The 21,469-nt window shown below is 40.3% G+C and overlaps 1 protein-coding gene across 5 annotated transcripts in view; it reads right to left on the bottom strand.

The window, feature by feature from the left end:
- thsd7ab (thrombospondin, type I, domain containing 7Ab) overlaps positions 1 to 21,469 on the bottom strand; it is a 186,512-nt gene that overhangs the window by 11,824 nt on the left and 153,219 nt on the right. For all 5 annotated transcript variants that reach the window (XR_014622946.1, XR_014622947.1, XM_084357197.1 and 2 more), the window contains 6 exons: positions 17,311 to 17,426; positions 16,619 to 16,736; positions 12,931 to 13,076; positions 10,670 to 10,844; positions 3,759 to 3,932; positions 170 to 262 (listed from right to left, as the gene is read on the bottom strand). Coding sequence is in view for 3 of the 5 variants with exons in the window: in XM_084357197.1 (XP_084213323.1) it covers positions 170 to 262; positions 3,759 to 3,932; positions 10,670 to 10,844; positions 12,931 to 13,076; positions 16,619 to 16,736; positions 17,311 to 17,426 (822 nt within the window). In the remaining 2 variants the exon portion in view is untranslated. The remainder of the gene's footprint in view (positions 1 to 169; positions 263 to 3,758; positions 3,933 to 10,669; positions 10,845 to 12,930; positions 13,077 to 16,618; positions 16,737 to 17,310; positions 17,427 to 21,469) is intronic.

The following is a 21,469-nucleotide window of genomic DNA, read 5'->3' as shown; positions in this document are numbered from 1 at the left end:
TTTTGGCTTGATTGGCTTAAAGCGGACTGTTCGGCCTTGAACTTGTGTTTGACATACATGGAAAATGTGTGTTTTTGTTCTCATCATACTCTTCACAAGTGAGCTGACTTACTGACCCAATTCTCCAAACAGCTGATGCACTATAACGCAAGACTGAAGAGTTCCTTACCGGTGACGTTGAGTCCGTCGGAGCGCTGACACCAGATCAAAGGGCGGCTGGCGCTTCCGTTGCTGAACCATTTGTACTCGTAACATTCGCCCCCTGAGAGCGAAAATAAAAAACAATAAACATCTATACAGACTCTACAGTGGGAGTCTGCAGTGAGGACCATTAATCATGTGCGTGACACATTAATAAAGCAGCTGCTAAGTTATGGATGTATAATAGGCTGCTGTCGTATAATATCACCATCAGTGTGTCTTCACAGAGGGGTCCAGTTCAATGTTTTAATCTTCAGTAAGAGCTTTTGCTTAATGACTTTCTATCAATGCTATTATGACTTTATCAATATCTCCATCAGTGCAGTAAATGACCATATTTCCCAAAGGAGTCCTGTGTAACCAATCATCAGTCTGGCCCATTCGGCGAGCTTAAATGAACAATTTAACCTTGAACAAAGGAAAGATCTATTCTCCACAGGCCCGGGTACAGTATCACTGCTCCAGTCGATGGCACAGCTCTATCTGCAGGCTTCACGGGACAATCTGTCTGCTGCTCAGACAAATTCACCCTTTATGTTCTCCACTTTTCCCATTTCTTCCCTTTTTTTCCCTCGCTGTGGTGCAGCTGAGGCCGTTTTTCAAATGTGTCAAGTTATCATTGAATCACTCACTTCAGCGGCACTTCCCACCATCTTTTACGAGCAGATTGGAGTTTTACTACTATAGAAACATTTCTCAAAGGAAGAGCCGCTCTGGAAGCAGAAATAATGTCAGCTCAAAAATATCACAGGTTTCTGAGACATAACTGAACGTCTCTGTAAGGACTAATGGAGTAGATTTTCAAACCCATTGACTTAAAAAAAGTTTCATTACAACCACAGTTACAAATAGACTTTTTTACTCATATCGCACTTGGCTGACAATTTATAATAAACATCAATAATAAATGGCAAATTTAAAGTTAATTAAACTTTAGCTACTATGTTTTTCACTGTTACCAATCAATAAATAGCTTTATAAACCATCTATTAAGCAATTGTTGCCATTTATTAATGACGATTATTATGAAGTGTCACCAGCACTTTCACACTAACATGATTTACAGTGTGCTTGTTACACATATTCCCACACCAAACAAGGTGGAGCTGTCAGGCTTAGTCATTAATATTTGGTCGCTACTGGATGAAAAGAGTTACTAACATTCAGGTTTGCTGGTCAGGGACTGAAAAAAATGTATGGAGTCGAGCCAAACCTCATCTCTCACTTTAAAGCTGTGCTCGCGCCACCAGCAGATCAACGTTTTCAGTTATCCGGTAGTATATTTTAACATCCACTCAATGGTTTGCCATAAAAGTATGCAGGCATGTTAACTGCCAATGAATTTGCCAACATTAGGTTCACATTTGTGGTTACGAGTTAAATGTCTCAACAACTGTTGAATCGAATGACCAAGAAATGTGGTTTAGATATTCATGTTGTACACTGGATGAGTTATTAGGTCATCTCCACGTCCTTCTTCCATTTTCATCTCGAACTATCGTCAGGTTAAAAATAACTTTCATTTATGACCAAATACCTGCAAAACTAATGACATTCCTTCATCCTTAGCTGTGTTTAGTAATGTTAACCAAGATAGTGAATAAACCTACTAAACATCAGCATTTTAGCATTATTAGTGAGCATATTCACATGCTGATGTTAGGATTAAGCACTGTGCACAGCTAAAATGGATTTAGCCTCTCAGTATTCTCCAAAAAGCAAAACTACACCAGTATAAATGTTCTCTTTGTACTCTAACCTTGACGTGGATAAAGTGTGTGTTCAGATCAACTATGGCCTGAAGAAAAGACTTTTGCGTCAAGTACACAAATTCTTCTTTTGATTTTTCTTTTGTCCTTCGGTATTGTAATAGTACATAGTACAAATGTTTGTCAAGCACTTTTATGTCAAAACTGCTCCACCAAATAAAAACCCGCTTGGCGATTACTCTTGAGAAAGTCTATGAATCAGTCTAACATAACAACATATTAAAGTTGGCGGATAACATCGTCTCTGACCACAACCATGTCTTCAACAGTGAAAACAAAGTGTTACCATCAAAGTGGATTTCTCATTTTAACAAGGTACACCAGTCAATCCTAGAACTAAATATGAAGCTTCATCCCACATCAAATGCATGTGAAGCGCCATGATTACTGTCTTCTGTGATTGTGATGTTATTTTAAATGTTTGTATCTTTGTTTTTTGTCTTAATTTGTTGATTTTCTGTGATGTGGCAAATGGAGTGTTTGTGATGATGCTGATATCAATGTATATTGTATATCGTGAATAGCCTGATGTTTCATTTCATTCAACTGACATTTAAATGTCTGAATTTAGTTTTCCTTCCTTTTCAGATGCAGAATAGTGATGTCAATGGAAAAATGACTTAATTACAGACAACGTTCAATCACTACTAACATAATTTATATTTTTAAAAACGGACATGTTGGTCCTACTAGCTATTAGCTGAATGTGTGGGATAAACAGAGCTCTGATAAAGACAACAGGAGCATACAAAAGGGAGAGACAGAAAATGTCGAGAGAAAGGTTTGAAATGCTACAGAGATCCTGTGGTTGGAAATCTAAGAGGTTATGCGGTATCTGTTTTAACCATTAGGCAACCAGGGCGCCCCCACAAGTCATTTCTAATGTACCTATTTGATCTGTCTCCCTCTGTCCCTAGCCTCCTTTTCTCAGTCACCGCCTTCCATCTTCCCCTCCCTCCGCTCTCTCTTCCTCCTCCGCCTTCACTGGTCTTGGCTGGGCCACTCCTCCCCCCTGTGCCTGGAGAGATGCTGTGAAACCAGGTCAGGCTGGTGAAGACTGCTGCAGGGCTGTGTTCGGTAGCCAGGGAGGGAGGAGAAGAAGCGTGGGAGGTGAGGGAGGAGAGGATGGGATGAGGGTGGCTTCTCTACAGACGGAGCCCATGGCTACCGTGTTGATATCGAGCTTTTTGTGGTAGTGATTCACAACCCATATTGCACCTAATGGGTGATTAACGCGCCCGGGGAGACGCAGATATCACAACAGCAAATGAGTGTGGGGGTTTCCTCTGCTTAGAGATCTGACTGAAGAAATCCCATCTGGGAGAACGCCAATTGACCCAGTGTAAACGAGGAAAAACAAAGCGAGCATGGTGGTTAGCGCTTAGTGTTGGTTTAGTTGTAGATACCCCCTGATTTAGGGTACAGCTTTGTCCTCAATCCCTTCTCCTCAATCTCAAGATCTTCTCTCCGTGGGTTTCTTCTGGTGTTCCAGTTTCCTTTGACAGTCAAACGTGCACATTCAGATAGATAGAAGACTAAACAGCCTGCAGGTATGACCCTGAATCTAAGTGTCTTTCTGTCTTAGCCCCATGATGCATTGACGAGCTCTCCCTCGTGATTCCCGGCTTTCCACACAAGCTAAGACTGACTTCATCTTTCCATGATCATGTGTATTTGGAACGTGACGGTAGCGTAAAAGGATAAATGAATCAGACTGTGGGGCTGCTGGCTTGCTGCAAGCTAATTTGCATGCACTGCAGGTTCACTAGTCAAAGGGAGTTTGCTCACCTGTGCAGGGCTGAGACTCCCAAGCCTGGTCAGGACACAGCTGCAGGTTTTCAGGCTCCTGAGCTAACACGGCTCGAGAGCGAACCTGAACAGAACCAAAATCCACGCCGGCCCCCTTGACGCAGATGCTCACACATGAGCTCCAGTCTGACCACTCCATCAGGTAGCATTCACCTACAAAGGGACAAAACACATAGTTGGGACCATTAATATAAGGTTTACTTTTTCTCTGGCTTATATCGCTGTAAACTGAATGTATTGTAATATTCTGTCGGCTGGACAAAACAAGACATTTGAAGACGTCACCTTGGACACAAAGAAGTTGTGGATGTCTTTTTACATTTTATAGGCTAAAAAATCACTGATTAATCAAAAACAAAAAGTAATCGTCAGATTCATTCATTATGAGAAAAGTCACAAGTTAAATCCCTGTTTAACAGCAATATAGAGACAGTTTTTCTACTCACATTTTGTTTTCAACAAATCATTCTATATCTTTGACATATTTTCTCATTTCACAGAACAACAAACCAGATTCCAACCAATAACATCATAGTCCATCGACATAAGTCAATTTTAAATGTATTGAATCGAGTATATAGTAATATATAGTATATTCTAAGGGCAAAAAAAGGCAAGACACAAAACCTGTCACTTAGATTTAAAAAAAAGAGAAAGAACAGTAATGTTGAAATAATACACAACAGCACCAGAGATCAGCCATAACCTCTAGTAAGTTGGAAGCCTTTACCTCCACACACCAGAGTCAGTGTGTTACCAGACGATCAATCAATTAGTAGAACAACCACCAAACTTCCAGTTGGGTATAAGTAAAGCAGGCAGAAATTAAATCCTCATAAATTAAACTACGCCTCTCTGACAATTTGTCACTGTTATCGGTTCAGTTTTAAAATAAAGCCCGATGACCTGTAAAAAATGGTGCGGTCTGGCCTTGAGCCATATCACAAATCTTTTAATTTCCTGTAAGCCAGTGTGCACAGCCTCAGATCCTCAGGCAGGGTCTTCAGGTGGGTTCTTCCACAGTTTAAGACTAAAAGGTGAGCAGGTTTTTGCCATCAGGGACTGCCTGAAGAGATTTAGCTGACAGAATCAGAAATCACATCGAGATTTACTTGATTAGTTATCTTTCTCTATTTTCAATCTCTTGTTATATTCGCTCTTTCTGTTTTTACTCATTGCCTTTTATGTTACTTTTAAAGAACCGGCAAAGCTATGCAAAAATATCTGCATTGCAGCTGTAGTGTGTGTCCTGAGGGAAATCAGATCTTCAACTTTGGCAGAATTAAAGCAATATTTCACCCATTTATCTATGGATGAAACAAGTTTAATCTGGGTGAGATGTTAAGGTATGCAGCAGAGACACTGAATCTGTATTATGGCATCATGATGTTTAAGATGCTTTGAAGATTTCCAGGAGGAAGAAGGTGTAAGTCCAAATGCAGGGTGTGTTGGTTTTGATCACAGCTGACTACTGCAGCTCATCAAACAGCAGGGGAAATAGTACATGGGTCAAGGGTGGCAGTGCATGAAAGTGCGTGTGCATGTGTGAATGCAACCTGCCAGAATTCCCAAGCTGTTCCCGGTCCTGCACAAACAGCCCTTGAATTTCCTCCCAAATCACACTACAGTACCTCCCTGCACAGAAAACAGTCTGTGCTTTTGATTGCCGTTTGATACTTCAGTGCTCCTGCAGTTTGGCAAAAGGGGTTGGACTGACTTGTTATCTAGGGCAGCGTTTCTCAGTGTTTTCCATCTCAGGGACCAGCAGACATCTGATGAGAGTTTTTTCCCCCCCCTCCAAAATGAGAAATACGCTAGTGGAAACTTGCTCTTAAAATATAAAATGAATTCAAACCCTGATGCTTTTAAACGAGCTGTGGGTTGAAAGAAGGGCAGCATTTTTCCTGCTCTATATTTTAGAGAGATTGAATGATGAGCGATCAATGATGAACCAAAATAGACACACAGCACTTTGGAAATGAACTCCACATTTGTATTTTGTCTTCTGGCAGAAGCAAGTAACAATAATTCTCCCTTCAGGGACCCGCTGACACTGAAAATAACAGATTTATATTTAAGCTCCACTGTGTGAAAATACAAACCTCTTATCAGGCTGAATCATAAACTGGGTTCAGTTTCCCATCTCTTCTAACTGAAATGTTGTATATTTGCCCTATTTACCCAAAGGAAACTGGTGATCACTTCTCCATGTGCAGCACAATGCCGAGGGTGCAGCCTGACAATATAAAGACCATGTTGAGGTTCTGGGAGGAGCAGTAAAGTGTTGGAGCTGCAGACCTGATGTTAAGAGTCCAGCAGCTGTTGGTCTGAGCTCACCTGTCTGCTCTGCTCTGCACTGTGAAGCTACATCACAACCAGCAGCTGACAAGCCTCTGTCACAAAACCTGACAACAACTCATCAGACACAACCTTTGAAGTGATAATCCCATCTGTGAGATTCTCCCCGTTTTTTTTCTTCCAGTTGGGGTTTGGGGTTGACATCCTTGGTGCTAAGCTGGGATCATGCTGTTTCTGCACTGCAATGCTGAGAGATCACCAGTTAATCAACGTGCAGTCAATATGCTGCTGTACTTGTATTGATGAAGGCCTCAGCAGACACAATGCTTACTGCTGTTGTTGCCAAATTCCCACTACTTTTACTCTCTAAGTAAATGCTTTTACTGCTGCTGGAGAGGATTTATCACTGTTAAGAGCTTCAGTACATAAAACTGGCTTTAAAAACACGATACAAACATTCTCATAAGCTGCGTCTACCTTAAAAAACCTTAAATTACTTGCAAAACTATTTCATAAAGCCTCCACACCTTTAGAATTTATTATATCCAAACTACAAATGTCTTTAAAATTGTTTTCGCATGTTTTTTTCCCCCAACAATTCTTCATTTTAGTTTTTAGCAAGGCTGCAAAATCACATCACAAAAATGATGTTTCGTCATTATTTTTGCTCATTCATGTCGACATAAACACTTCAGACACTTCACCACAGGATCAAAAAACATGTTCATCATTACTGGATAAAGAGTTTAATGCGACTGCCTCTTGTCTCATTTGCACAAAGAAAGCTGCCATTGTCAAGGAATACGATCTATAACAGCATGACTCAACTAAACATGGAGCAGTGTGAAAGATACGAGGGAGAGGAGACTGAAAAATGAGCTACTCGACTTGAGAGTGTGTATGGTCGAATCTTTTGTTAATCTGCCCCTCTAGCAGAGGATAAGCTTACCTCGGATCTCAATGAGAAATGTAACGGCTCAGATGGTAAATTCAGGATGAAGTGCATATACGCAGCACTCATTCTATCATTACACAACATCTGGAAGATTATCACCGATCTGCTGTTTAGAGTTTGTTCACTTATTGATTACAATCGCTTCGACTTTCAGTTTTTGTTTGATGTCAAGCGACTGTCAACAACAAGTCCAACAGATATTTCAGATTAAAAGCGTAGCAGGACAGTAAAGGGTATTGAACTTTGAGTTGCCTGAAGGTGTTTAATTTGAAACATCTGTGTAGGACGTGTTCACTTTTAATGACAAAATAAAAAGGCAAAGTAGAACGAACTGCAGCAGTATATCTAAAAGAGAAAATGTGTGTTATCTTGAATTCATCAGGTCAGCATATTAACGTGTAAAAGCTGATTTTGCATTAATACCGAATAGCATCAAAAGATCAGATTTAGAGGGAGATGTCTTGCTAAGATATGAGAGTGGATAACATGAGAAATTAAAGCCTGATTATCTGTGCGAGGTGTTGAGGTAATAAGGAATTTATAGTAATTTAAATACCTGTCTTGTTATATTAATAAGTGACACAAAATAGGAAAAATATATTCATATAAAAATGATACATTAAAACCAAGAAGCTGCCCACAAGAAGCAACTAGCTCAGTGGTCTCCTGAGTGTGGAGAGTTCTTGAAGGTGGAGTTTGTGTGTGAAGGTGACCGTGAAGGATGGAGGGGGATGGCGCCTTGCAGTTTACTGAGGGCAAATCTGATACGCTTCTGCTTTTCAATGTTTACTTTATGTGGAGAAAGTAGAAGGAACATTGGACTCAAACTGCCAGATGGGTTGGTAACGTTGTTAAACATACGACAATAAACCACTTAAGGACTTACAGCAATTAAATTAAACTGTGCATCTCTGTACCGCGTAATATCTCCCAGGTTTTGCTTTGCGTGGTCGTATATCATGTGAATCACAACAGATGTCCAGCTCAGCATAAAGACGGCGCCGAGACCGAATCACTCACCGAAATAAAAGAGTCATCCTGTGCAGGTCGATCGTGCACTGACACTGCCAGGTTTGAGGGTTTGTTACGTGCTGAGGCTACCCATGCTGAAAATGTGTGCACACATGGCGCACTAACGAGCTTTGGGAAGCTTCAACAAAATGACACATGGCATCAGTCGTGTTTGAGAGTTTTGTTCTACAGCTTATCTGCTCAAAAACTATGCATATAAAGTTTAGAGGAAATATATCACACAAGGCTTTAAAAAACCTTTGTTTTCAGAGCTTAGAGACGGTTACTAATCACGGCAGGTCTGCACAGCTTTGGATGTCTACACATGTTGAAGCACTGTGCATGAGGTGATACTTGTGTCGAAGGTGTTAGAGGATGGTGTATTTTTTAATTACTTCCCCAGAACTTAACACACAACAGGACCAATGAAAAGAGAAAACGTGTTTATCTGCTGTAAGAGAAGCTGCAACTGTTGTATTGTATACTGTAGTACTGTATTTACCCATTGTGGGCATGAAGCCAGTCCTGGATCCTCTCGAGTTCTTGGTAATGTTAGTGGCTCTGTCCGGTTCTTAATTGGATTTGGGGAAGTTTACACTCTGTCAGCAACTGACAGCCAATGTTACACGCGATAACGTTGCATTTGCCAAAAGACCTCGATTAGTCCTCATCCTTAAAACCTTTCCTCTGGTAGTGTTAAGAACAGACAGGTATGTAAGAAACAGGGTTGTAGGGTGTAAACAGGGTTATGTGACAAAATAAAACTCTGATTTTACATGTTTTCTTTACCAAACTCATAATACGGGGGCAACTAGCTCTTAATTACAATATTATCATTGATATCTAAGATCATGCTGCTTCTTTTGTTCCCTGACTTCCACAATGTTAATCTGAATTTTTTCCTAGGACATACAGCTTTTGCTTCAGTCTGTTAGCTAGCTACGGCTGATAAAATCAGCTAATTACAGTTGTCATTTCTCCAGAAATATTGACAGTCATCAGCTAGAGATGAGAAGCCTGGTGTTGTCTATCAGTCAGAGACCTGCTGTTTCAAAAAGTGATAAATCTACCACAGTCATGATTGCAAGCTGTCCTTCAATTTATTTCTCTCTTTAATTTCTTTCTATTTTCTAATTTAGCTTTTATGTGATATATAAATCACTTTGAATCGCATTTGTTTATGAAATGTGCCATATAACTGCCTTACAGTGAGCATGCCAAGTATAGGACCACACCACGTTTCACATGAGCCATGCCTATAATCAACGTAGAAAACACTTATTCAATCTGTTCTCCTCTTAATCAGCATCTACATTCATATGTAAGGTGAATAAATGCATAAAATCTATTGTCATTCCCAGCACAGTAGATTGTTATTCAGAGGCTGTAGCTCCGCTTGCCATCTTGTCTTTTTTTTTTTATCAGCCCTGAGGGTTTTTGTTATCTCGCCCACACAGATTATTGATTGCACCCCTTTTTTTCTGTTATTTTATCTCCGACTCAACGTGTGTGTGTTTTAATCACTTTGCCTCCATGTGCCTTCACTGTACAAACGGAATAAATTGAATTGAAGGGGTCACAGCTTTCATTTGGATCTGCCTCTCAGTCTATTTCAGTAAAAGAGCAGGTGGTCTAAATAGTTTGTGCCTTCCACATAAAACAGAAAATAGTCCCTGACAGCAGCAGCGCCTGTGGCTGGCCAGACGCTTCAACAAACACAACTAACAATGTTTGCGGGTGGGAGACCTGTGAGGGACCATCTTTTGACCACTGCACTAGTGTTCTACACTCTTCATGTGAGACTTCTCACTGGGAGGTGAAAAAAAAAAAGTGGCTGTCGACTTTTATTTTATCTCCTTCGTGGTGCAAACTGTGGATAGACATCAAGTAATTGGGAGAAAATGGGGAAACCTGGAAGAAAATATGAGACTGAAATCTGCATTTGGAGTACGATACCTTGGCAGAGGCGAGTAGAGGGGTCTCTGACTTGCTGCAGGCAATGAAATACAGTAGCTACCAGTAAATTTAACTCACATAAAACTGCACTTTTAAAGTATCTACAAGTCATAATGTAGCCCATTTAATCTGCCTGCAGGTAAGCTCCTACCTCTCATTTTAGAGGTCAGGATAGATACTGAGTGCTATTGGTTAAAGATAACAAAATCTACCTTGTAACAAAAGTATTTTTAGTGGCTGCTCTGAGATGAAACAAACCGCTGACATGTGTTGACTCTGTTTTGCATTGCGTGGTGACTTCTGTGTTCTGCTGGTTGAACCTGAGAGCAGCTCTGCAATGCAAAACAGAGTTGTAATGCATTATTTCACTTCAGCGTTTGTTTAGAGCTAAAGTCTGTCTGACACTCAGATGTTCATGGCTCAACTGAACTCTGTGTGTCAACAGTCTCTGTATCACAGCAGTGAGGGTGAGCACAATGTTATATCAGTTAGCCTGCAGACCAGGAGCCAGATGAAAGAAAATTGTGAAGAAACAGTTCCTCACAATTCAGCATCATCCTTACTTTGTTGACACTGCATCTGCTCTACCTTGTGTTTGGACGTGACTTTGCAAGGTTGCTCATGCAACACAGGAAGCTCAAAATGACCATACTTGGAGCAGCATTATTACCTGGGCAGGGGAGGGTACAGGCCTCTTTCAGTCTGATCTGTTTGTCTCCATTGACGGCCAGCTCCAGGCTGCTGCACAGCTCCTCGTCCACCTGGCTGCCTTCGCCATCGTTGGAGCCATCCGACACGAAGCAGGAGAGGTTTCTGTAGCGCATGCCGTGTCCACACACCACACTCTGACAGGACAGGGACACCACAGAGGGAGGATGATGAGTTACCCCAGTGAGAGAGGAGAGTTACAGGAACCTGCAGCCACTTGGTGACAGCTTAATACTGGTAATTTATAGCTATGCTAGCTATTTTAAGCGATAACTCAAAGTCATATTAAGGCTCCGAATCTGAATCTGTTCATGTGTCTGCTGTGACCATTATTAAAAGGATCACTTTTTTGTGTACACTACAATACCATGAGTGGATTTTAAATGGTGATGTTATTAATGTGTGCTGCTTTTTACCAAGTGCATAAAAACATTAACTGTGTAAAATATTACTGACACTTTAAAGCTCTTTGCAATCTGAGACTGATAAACATGTACATGTCTGCCCTGAGATTCAATGAAGTTAAAGGTAAAGAAGGTAAAACTCACTTTTCCTTATTTACTGTAAATTAAACCACTATTTTATTAATTAATTTATGGACAGTCAGCTCTCTGAACACACGGTAGTCCAGTCTTCAAACACTCGTCTTGGCACAGTTTCATTTAGATAATCAACAAAAACACTGCTGTCTCATCGTTGGACATAAATCACTGCTGACCATACCGTAACATTGTAATGCTTAAAGAAAGCCATTTAGTCATTACACTGACTTAATGTTGTGTTCAGACTCTATTGTCCTTTTCAGACATGAATTAGATTAATGCTTTTATTGAAATTAAAGAGCAACTTTGGTATCTTTACACCTGGACCCTATTTTCCAATGTCTTTGTGTCTAAGTGACTAATGGAGACAACATTTTTTGAAAGTGGTCCAAGATGTAGCAAGACTGTTACAGCCGGCAGCCACAAAGCCGGATGTAGAAGTAATCCTGGGCAATTGTGCTCCATCAAAATACGCACACTTAAATGTTTTTTGCCACTGATAGGCTCAGATTGTTATTGTAAGTGGCTGACAACATTATGAAAAGGATCCCTAAGAGAGGAATCAATTTTTGTTTAAAAAAAAGATATCATCATAAAACACACACCGCTCTGGTTTGGTCAAAATAAACCCTTGATTTACTGCATTGGATGTGACAATATCAGGAGTGGAGTATTATAACATCTAACGGGTGAATTAACGGTTTATTTCAACCAAATCACAGCCGGACCTAATTACTTCAACATAAAGACATGGAAACATAGCATCCAGGTTGAAAAATACAGAGGTTATCCTTTAACCTATTATGGAATCACTTTATAAACAAATGAATGACTTAAAGTCTAATGATTTAAGTTAACTAGAGTATTAAGCAAGTTCTTTTCATCGTAAGTGATGGGGTCCACCATGCCTGCACACACACACGAGATTCAAAGGAAAACAATGCATGTCATCCAGTGTCACTTTCTTTAATTTCATTTCATTCACTCTTCACACTCAGACAGCCATATCAGAGATGAAATCTTAAGAATTACCACTTTCAAGACCTACAGACATCAGGCTAGTGGATTACTGTGCATAAATGGTAATGGCTGACCCCAGCTGACAGTAACTGTAGTTAGAAAAAATGGTCTCTCTCTCTCCGTCTGTTTCTCTCAGTCATAAGTACGAGGAAGGCTGAGATTATTGGACATTTGATAGAGTTAATTGAGAGGAACAAATGACCTAAATTAACCATAAGAGGTTACAAGTCTCCCTGTCTTCCCATAAAAGTACGCCCACGCCTGGAAAGTTTAGTTTTATGTGATAAAGCGATGCAGCAGACTACTTTAATAATCTGACCTGGTGGCACACGATGCAAAATGAAGTGTAAGGGCTGCCAAATATCTTGGCAAAGGTTTTGGTTTACAGCAATGTATCAGCATTAAAAGTGCATTAGATTGATTTTCGCTGTCCATCCTACAAAATAACTGCATGATCTGGGATTTGATGGGACTGTTCATCAATACTAAAGACTCCATTACTTTTTGCTAGGTGCTGAGATTTCTGTCTTCTAAAATCCACTTTTTGGCTCAAACTGTTGTGTTTATTGATCTCTCTGTCAAAGCTGCATTCCGTGTGGCTGACAAAGGTCGATACTATGATTAATAATTAATGGTATAATGTTATGATTTATTGACATACCTCCACCCGACACTCAGACCAAGGGCTGTATTGCCATCGGTAGCAGGGTCGAACAGGGCACGGCTTCCACTGCTCCATCTGAGAAGGGCAGGGCCGGCCGTCACCCTGAGAGGCCTGAACCACCGACCTCTGCCGCCACATCTTACCTGGAGAAAACACACAATAAGTGACATAATCAGTGTATTATTTTTGTTTGAAGGTAAGAGCTCTTCCCCACACAGTATGCCAAGGATTTGTACTGCCATGATTGCACTGCCGAATTGTTTGTGATTGTTTGTTCAATAAAAACAAATCATTTATATAATAAAATTAAGCTAGAAAAACAGTAGCAACAAGGTCCTCTCTGACTTATTCCCCGCTCCAGTACTGAGTGTTGTGCTCAATAGATGTTAAATGTTCAGTGTTTTTTTTTTCTTCTGCAAAGCCTTTACAGGTTTTTATTTTACACAGTTTTGATTATTGAGTGTCAACTGTTGTGTTTTCTGCACAATAACGTAACTGCAAGCAGATTTGGCACACACAGTGGCCATTACAGTTTACCACACAGCAGTCATCCATTCCCTCTCTGAACAGCTCATTTTAAAGGCATGTGTATGTGTTTGCTTTGAATGCATAAAATTAATGTTACTGTGCACAAGAGCACTTCACTTAAAGGAGCAGGGTTTTATGAATAGCCTGTAATACTGCACTTTTTCACTGCCATCTTGATTGGTTCTTGGTCCACTTGCGTAAAATGGCTTTGCTTCCACATCAATCAGCAAACTCTCTTCATCCAACAAATTACAGCAGCTAACACCTCAGAGAACGTTTGATTCAAGAGCAGAATGACGCTATGAATTGGCAAGAAAACTCAACACAGAAACCCTACACGCACACACACACACACATTAAAATGCAACCTTGCTGTCTACCTGTTTTAAACCACCCACTCTCAGATCATACAACCTTTCATTTGTTGCACGTCCCACTTTCATTTTCACACTGCCGAGCCAGCAATCTGCTCACCTCATAATACACCTCTGCCTAACCTACGACACCTTTCACACATAAAACACAAACCAGCCATCCCACACACTCACACAAACCGTACAACCTCATTTCCTATTCCAACGAGAACTTCCCACACACACACACACACACACACACACACACACACACACACACACACACACAAAACACACATCAAATAAGGTCCCCTCTTGCTCCTTTAGCCTTTCTGAAACTTTTATCTTATTCCTTGTGATTTAGCAACTATCGCTGTAGCAACGCTTCTTCAAAGTGCTCCCTGCAGCCCTGAGGAGCAGGAAGATGTAATGGGACAAAATCAATTGTGTGAACCGCCGGAACAACAGCAAGGCAGCAGGAGGACAAATTTTCACCGGCCATTGGGGAAGACTGTAAGGTCTCTTAAATAAACACTTCCTCTTTTTTGCTTTTGTGAGTTTTTCTGGCCAAATGCCTCCTGGGGGAGCAGGAAATGTGTGATATAAGACTTTTTTAGTCATTCCAGGATGTTCTGCTGAGCATGCATGTTTACCAAACCACTGCATGCTTTAGTGCAGAAAACTGTTGATGCAATATTCTCCTTACAAACAAACCTGATACTGTGTGTGTGTGTGTGTGTGTGTGTGTGTATAAATACTTTTTAAGCTTCACATATGCAGGCTCCTGCAGACCTGTGAGTTTTTACTTGCATCTTCCTGCTTCAGAATCAATCATGTATACATTTACAGCTCAAGGCTGCTAAATACAACTGCAGTCTTCTTGTACCGGCTACTGAGCATCATAAAGCCGACTGTTGCAATTTCAGTATCTGATTCTTTCAGGTTACAAGCAACCCAGGGAGTGTCAACACAATGTCACACCTGTTTCTCAGTGCTGCTGGATCATCATGATGATATCTGTCAGGTCTGCCCCTTCACATCATCATACTATATTAACAATGTCATTATCATCGAGCACAACCGCTGGTTGATAGACGTGACCCTTGTTGTTGGACATATTCACCGATTCATTTCTTGACCCAGATTGTTTAATGGAGGTGAGATCATACCAATCAAACTGCAGATGTGTTAGCCATGAGGCTACTGACTGTTATAAACCATTCACCTCAAATCATATCATACATAAAATATAAAATTTTCCCATTTTCCATCGTATGTATCTTTGAAGCTTACCTGAGTTTTCGACCTCTAGTCGTGCTATGGAGCTGTTTATACATGAGTGAATCCTCAATTTTGTTATTTACACATAAGAAAACATGAGAACAAAGGCAGGAATGAAGAAGACTGCAGGGTAGTAAACATTTATACTCATACAAACAATGAATGATTTAAAATGTTTAAAAATATGATCTTTGCAAATGTTTTAGGTGGAAGTAGATTTGTTCAACATGTTTGTTTGACCTCAAGGATACACACAGTGAGGTCTGGTGAGTAATAATGAATGTAAAACTAACTTTTGTTTGTTTAGAAAGAAAACTCTACAAGATCCCTTTAAGTTTGTTAACATCATCTCTCATTTCATCAACATTTTCTGTATCAGCTTGTTTTAACTCTTTATTGAATCCTGAATTTTACAATTAGTAAAATATTCAAATAGATTTAATTATTTATTTATTTATCTTATTGCTGCACCATGAAAGAAAATGGAAACATTCTTGATGTCTTGTGCATCATTGCAATCACATTTCATTAACTTTTGAAAAATGTGACTCATGCTGTGCAATGTTATGCTGCACAGCACGAGTCTGTAATGACTGAACCGACTGCAGAGCTGTGAAGTTTAAGAGTCGAACCTCATTTGAGCTGAATCACTGCCCCTGTTATCTGTTGCAAATTCAAGAGCTTGATGTGTTTGGTTACTTGCCAAGCTCAGCCAGACTAATTCTGCATCGTTTTTTATATATCCCATCTTCAAAACATTTATAGACTAACTTTAATGTCAGTAAGTTTTATTATAAGTCCCTGAGCTTGTCTCAATGGGTTATGAGTCTTTTCCCCCTATACTCTGCACTCTGGCTTTTGTTTGTAAGGTGATATTGAAAACTGTAATATAAATACATATCAGTACAGTGATCATTGTAAGGTTTTACTTAAAGATATAATAGGTTAATGTTTATTAATTAAATTATCTAATAACTTAACTAGAACTACACTAGTTGTGCACTGTTGTACCTTGATTTAGATACCTTGAATAAAAGGTGCATTTAATTTGGTCGCCTGTTGCTATAACTTCAGAGGAAAGATCAGATGATGCGTCAGAGAGTGAGGAAGAAAGTAGAAGAATGTGACTAAACATAACGTGAATAAAGCTTTCATACATCGCCTCATCCGTACACATTTCTGCCTGAGTCATGCCAGATAGATTTTCATCGGCTGGTTGCTTAAGACTAAAACTCTCATGGTCCCACGCTACTTCAGACCTATGCCTCTTGTTTTCATTGCTTTGATTGCGAGACATCTAGTGGCAGAAATGACATACTGGGCGTTTAATTGATGAGGAAGAGGTGACCTAGCATTTAGAGAAGGTGTCTTGTTGGGTAAAGGTCACGTATTTCTATTCTTGCTGCCTGTCAGTTCCTTTGATCAAACAGGAAACTGCTCAAGGGATAAATGTCAACAACAGTTCGGACAATTTGAGTTCATCATTGTGTTGTGCAAAATGCCTCGCCCATTATGAACCTTACCTTCTAGACCACATGTCTGTGAACACTCTGACCAGGCCGACCACTCCGACAGCTGACAGTTGACGGGACACTCGACAACACAGGAGATGTTCATCTGCCACTTTTTTTCTAAATTCAACTGCAGCACAGGTAGGAAATGAAAGTGGGTAATTCATGATCATCATCATATCATTCACAACACAGGGGAACAAACCGATTCAATCTGTTACAGCCAGACAGGAGCTTGACCCCTCAGCACTACAATTCCCAGAAGTCTTTGTTTTGGCAGGGGACAGACTTGCTGGGCAACATCAGGCCAGTAGAGTTGGAACATCGCAGCTGCTGTGAAAGCTATCCTGACACAATGTGTTTTTGTGAATGAGCCAGATGATGAAGTGGGCCAAGGGTTAAATAGCTGTGGGGACGGCTCAGCCACAGCCCGCCGGTTACAATTACAGGGAGCCGAGACACATTATGAATGAATAAAACACTCAGCCTGAAGCTACAACAACAATCTCTGCACGCGAATATTGTGAATATTTAATGTTGCTTTGGGCCTAATAGTACTGGAAGGGTATGGTAATCTATTGTAATGAGTGATGTGATTAAGTCATTAAGAAAAATGATGGTGTCAAAGAAAGAGTGTAAAAAACTAAACAGCCACAGAAACCAAAAGGGGAAGTATTAAAGGAAACACTTGAGGAAAGTCTTACCTCCTCACAGAATTTCATATCAACTGATTTGCCGTTGCTGCGAACACAGTCGAGCATCCGGGTCTTGATGCCACTTCCACACACAGCTGTAGGACTCAGCTGACATGTGCTCCAGTCTAAGGAGAAACAGAACATATTCACATTTTATATGTATGTATGTATGTAGGCTGTTAAGGCTCGTAAAAATGGCAATGTAAGTGCATCAGAGTGCTAATAACGCCACAGGGACCTGTGGGTGCCAGATTTTAATACAAACAATACAGACGACAGATCTCCTACAACTTGGTATTGGTAATAAAGTTCATATAGTTTTAGTACATAATGATGCCCAGTGCAACCAAAGTCTTCTATCCACTGAGCATCATTAAGTTGACTATGTTGCATTTCCTCTATTAGCTCCTTTCACAGTGCAAGCAGTCCATGAACTGTCAGGAGAAAGCCACATGGAGAAATATGCGAAAGGTACTTGTTAATTTCTTTGTTGGGCTAATGCAGCAAAGTGTCTTAATGCTGGCAAATGATGTGCTAAAACCAGGTATTCAGGGTTTTCTGAGCTACATTAGCTCTCACACTGAGAACAATCAGATATAAATCAAAATAAAAGACACCCGGTGACAACATTAGAAAGTGATTTTCTCACGCTGGCGCACCGGTAGCAATGTATTTCAAGTCAAATCTGTAGGTACTAAAAGTCTCAGTCCCAATTCAATTCTTAGACTTGCTTTAACACATTTTTAACCGCTTGGTCGCAGCAGGAAATGTTAATTAAATGCAACACTGACATACAGTAATATCAATTTTTAAACTGATATAGTTGAAAACTTCTTTATACATTAAGCCGATACAGAGCATTCATTTGAAGTTGGGTATGTGGCCACGTGATGAAGTCCAATATTTCCTCTGATATAACTCTGATTTGCTCTACAACAACTCCGGAGGCAAAATCCTATTAGCTTCTAAATGCTTCACTATGTTACCCAGCTAGCCTGGCTCTGCCTGCTGTTTGATGCTGGGCAGGTAGCCTTCAGTGGGTTTAACCGAGCGTATTTGCCTGCCGTGCCTGGAAACGACACTGATGAGATCGGTGAGGATGAACCAAAACAGTAGAGTTTCACACACACGCAGACATTTGATTGATTATATATAATATTGCTTACAGCAGCTGTAAGTGTGACTCACAATGATGTGACTCACAATGATGTCCTATGTCTACAAAATAATAATAAACATATTATTTGTAATATTCAGGGTTGATGGAGAAACACAGGCACATAAATTTGGGTGAAACATAAAAAATTAGTTGTTCGTATTTGTACAAGATGAGCTGCATAAAAACATCCTCCAACTACATTTTGCAGCAGAATATGACCCTCACATGATGTCTGCTTCCTGCCAGCTAGTAGATCAGACAACTTTACCACATGTAGCAAATATTTACCAGTGTTCAGCAGGTTGCTGCTGTTGGTTTTACCACCCTGAGTGCAAGCAGAGTTGGAAGGCAGGTGAGAGGGAGTCATGATTTAGACAGGAGCAGGATGGAAGAGGAGAGGAGCATGTATTCAAGTCACAAGAAACCAGCATTTCACGAGTGTTAGTCTTCTGTAGTTGGATGTATTTTCAGTTGAAGCAGGATGATGTGACGGGGCAAAACACAAAGAGACGCTCTTCAAACGTGTTCAAATGCATCAGCTGTCATAAATTCTTTACACTTCAGACTGAATAAATCCCAGACAGTGAGAAACAACCGTGGAGCGCCTCAGCTTTTTGAGAGTGAACACGCAGAATTGCACTGCCGCGCCATGACGCCTCATGTTACTTTGAAATGTGTTTAGCTTAATGTTTTATATGCTGATATACATTTAAATGTTGCAGGAGGCAATTTTTATATAAAAACTAAGTTCATTTGTGATGTGGTGTACTGACACAGGACACTATACAATTAATTACCAGCTATGCTGCTGACTTAACTCAAACTTTCATTCCTTCACTGCACTGTATGTGATAGATATTTTAGGGAGGATTTGCCAAGCATACAAATGAAACCACTACAGGCTCCCAGATGACTCAGCAAAATTACAAGCATGCCTTGTGCATGCCATACTGTAAGTTTGCCTTCATCTCATTACCTTTGTTGCATGACGCACTTCGTCTCTCTCTGCCAGCCTCCCCTTCCACCATGACACTCTGAAAACTTAAAATAATTGGTGTGTAGTTTTGTTGTGTGCTCGGAGTCAGACTCTATATAGCTTCTTGGCTGTCGAAGATCACTGTCGATAACAGATGATTACTTTGTCAGCAAAGAGGTCACTGGAGGTTTATAACTGCTCACTTAAATCCAATAAATCTGGCTGCCATCAGTATCCTTTTATGTCAGCATCATAAGTAAGCTGCGGTGCCAGGCAGTCTGATTTGAGTTAAATAAAAAGGATTTAAAAGTGACATCAATTCAAGTTCTCCTAAATAAACCTCACCAGAAAAATCCAGAAACGTAAGAGGCTGAACCTTGCACCCCTCTTTTCCCCCCAAAAAACATATTTCTGTGAAGTGGAAAGACAACATTTCATTTCAGACTGTGGGTGCCAATGCATTTAAAACCACAGTGTGCATTCTGTTGTTAAAAACACTCTGCAACAACAGGGGGGCTGAGGTATCACTCATAAAGTGTGCCATCCACTGACAAAGATGAGTGGCTGTTTTTAGTTGCAGTGAGCTCGTTTGCAAGCTCAACTCAGGGAATTGTGTCTCCTTCTGCCGAGTAGCTTTGTGGCACTCTGGGGACTGAAAATAGGGAGATTGCAACAAGAAAGAGTGACAGTAAGAGACAGAGAGAGAGACAGCAAGAAAATGAGTAAAACTGTGAAGGAAGGAGCAGCTTGGATGGTCCCGGCATCAACAAAGAAAAAAAAAAAAAGAGTGCTTTACCCAATAATAATCTCTGCTCGTATATTATGTACATATACCCCGGGATGCCAGTATGCCACTGTGAACCCAGCAGTAGGGATTATATGTCACGTCTCACAGTGTAACCACACAAAGGGAAGACAGAGAAGGAGGGTGGGCTGGGTGAAAATGTGGGGCAGCAGCAACGCAGGCAACACAACAAGTCTTTAGAACTGAAATATCACAACAGTGACAATTTCTCATTTTTCCATTCATATTGAAAGAGTTGGTACAGTTTCCAGAATGAAATGTGAAAGAGCTGCCTCTGTGACATGTGATATCGAGGTGTGATATCCTGCAGATTAGACAGGGGAGGTCTGGAAGACGGCCAGTTCAAATTCTGAAGTATTTTTCTTTATAGCAGCTTTAATTGACGTTTTTATACCAACGATGTAACGCATGACAATTTGATAAAAGCAGGACAATATGAAAGTGGTCACTCGTATTGATGAACCTACAGATAATTATCACCTGATCTGCAGCTGAGTTTGGCTTTATGGAGCTTTATAGTGAGTTTTAGCTCATTCTTAAGATGTACGCTCTCAAAGTGTTGTTTTTGTCCGAAGCAGGCAGCTGTTTTCAGCGAAAAAACATCTAAAGACCCACTGTACACCACCTGTTCAGCAGCTTCAGCAGCTAAAGAATCAGATATTTCCTCGAGGAGTTGGTAGACGCCTACAAAAGAATGATAATATTGCTCCCTAACTGCTGGATATGTAAATAAGCAGGTGTTTACTGACAGGTTCACCCCCAGCGGCCAACTGTCAAATGTTTTAGTTGTACTTGGTAACTTTTAGACTTTAATGTTTGTCACTGTAGTAAACTGCAGAACATAGTGTGTGCCCATTTAAATATCCTTTTAAAAGTGGAGCCAAATAGAAACACAACCAACAAACAAAAAGCCTGTGTCCGGAGAGGAACTGTGCAAAAAGTAGCTGTGAGCAAAACTTAAAAAAGCTCTGTTAATGTAACATGATCAGCATATCAGACAAGGTCTGATAAAACCTTGCAAGGTTTGCAATTAACTCCCAAAAACAAATCAAAGTGATAAGTCTGCTAAAAATAAAAAATAGATGATCCAGTTTTTTATTGCTCCTACTGTTATTGAGGCTGTGTTTGCTCTGATGTTCACAGAGGGTTTCAATTTCAGATGAATTATTCGATTTCAAGGGCTGTTTTCACATTGGTGATTTGGTTGAAGTTGAGAAACATTTGTTCC

The sequence above is a fragment of the Pagrus pagrus genome, assembly GCF_965226575.1.
Source record: "Pagrus pagrus genome assembly, chromosome: 7".
Taxonomy (NCBI): Eukaryota; Metazoa; Chordata; class Actinopteri; order Spariformes; family Sparidae; genus Pagrus; species Pagrus pagrus.
Note: the sequence above shows the minus strand (reverse complement) of the source record. Positions and strands in the feature narration are given on the sequence as shown.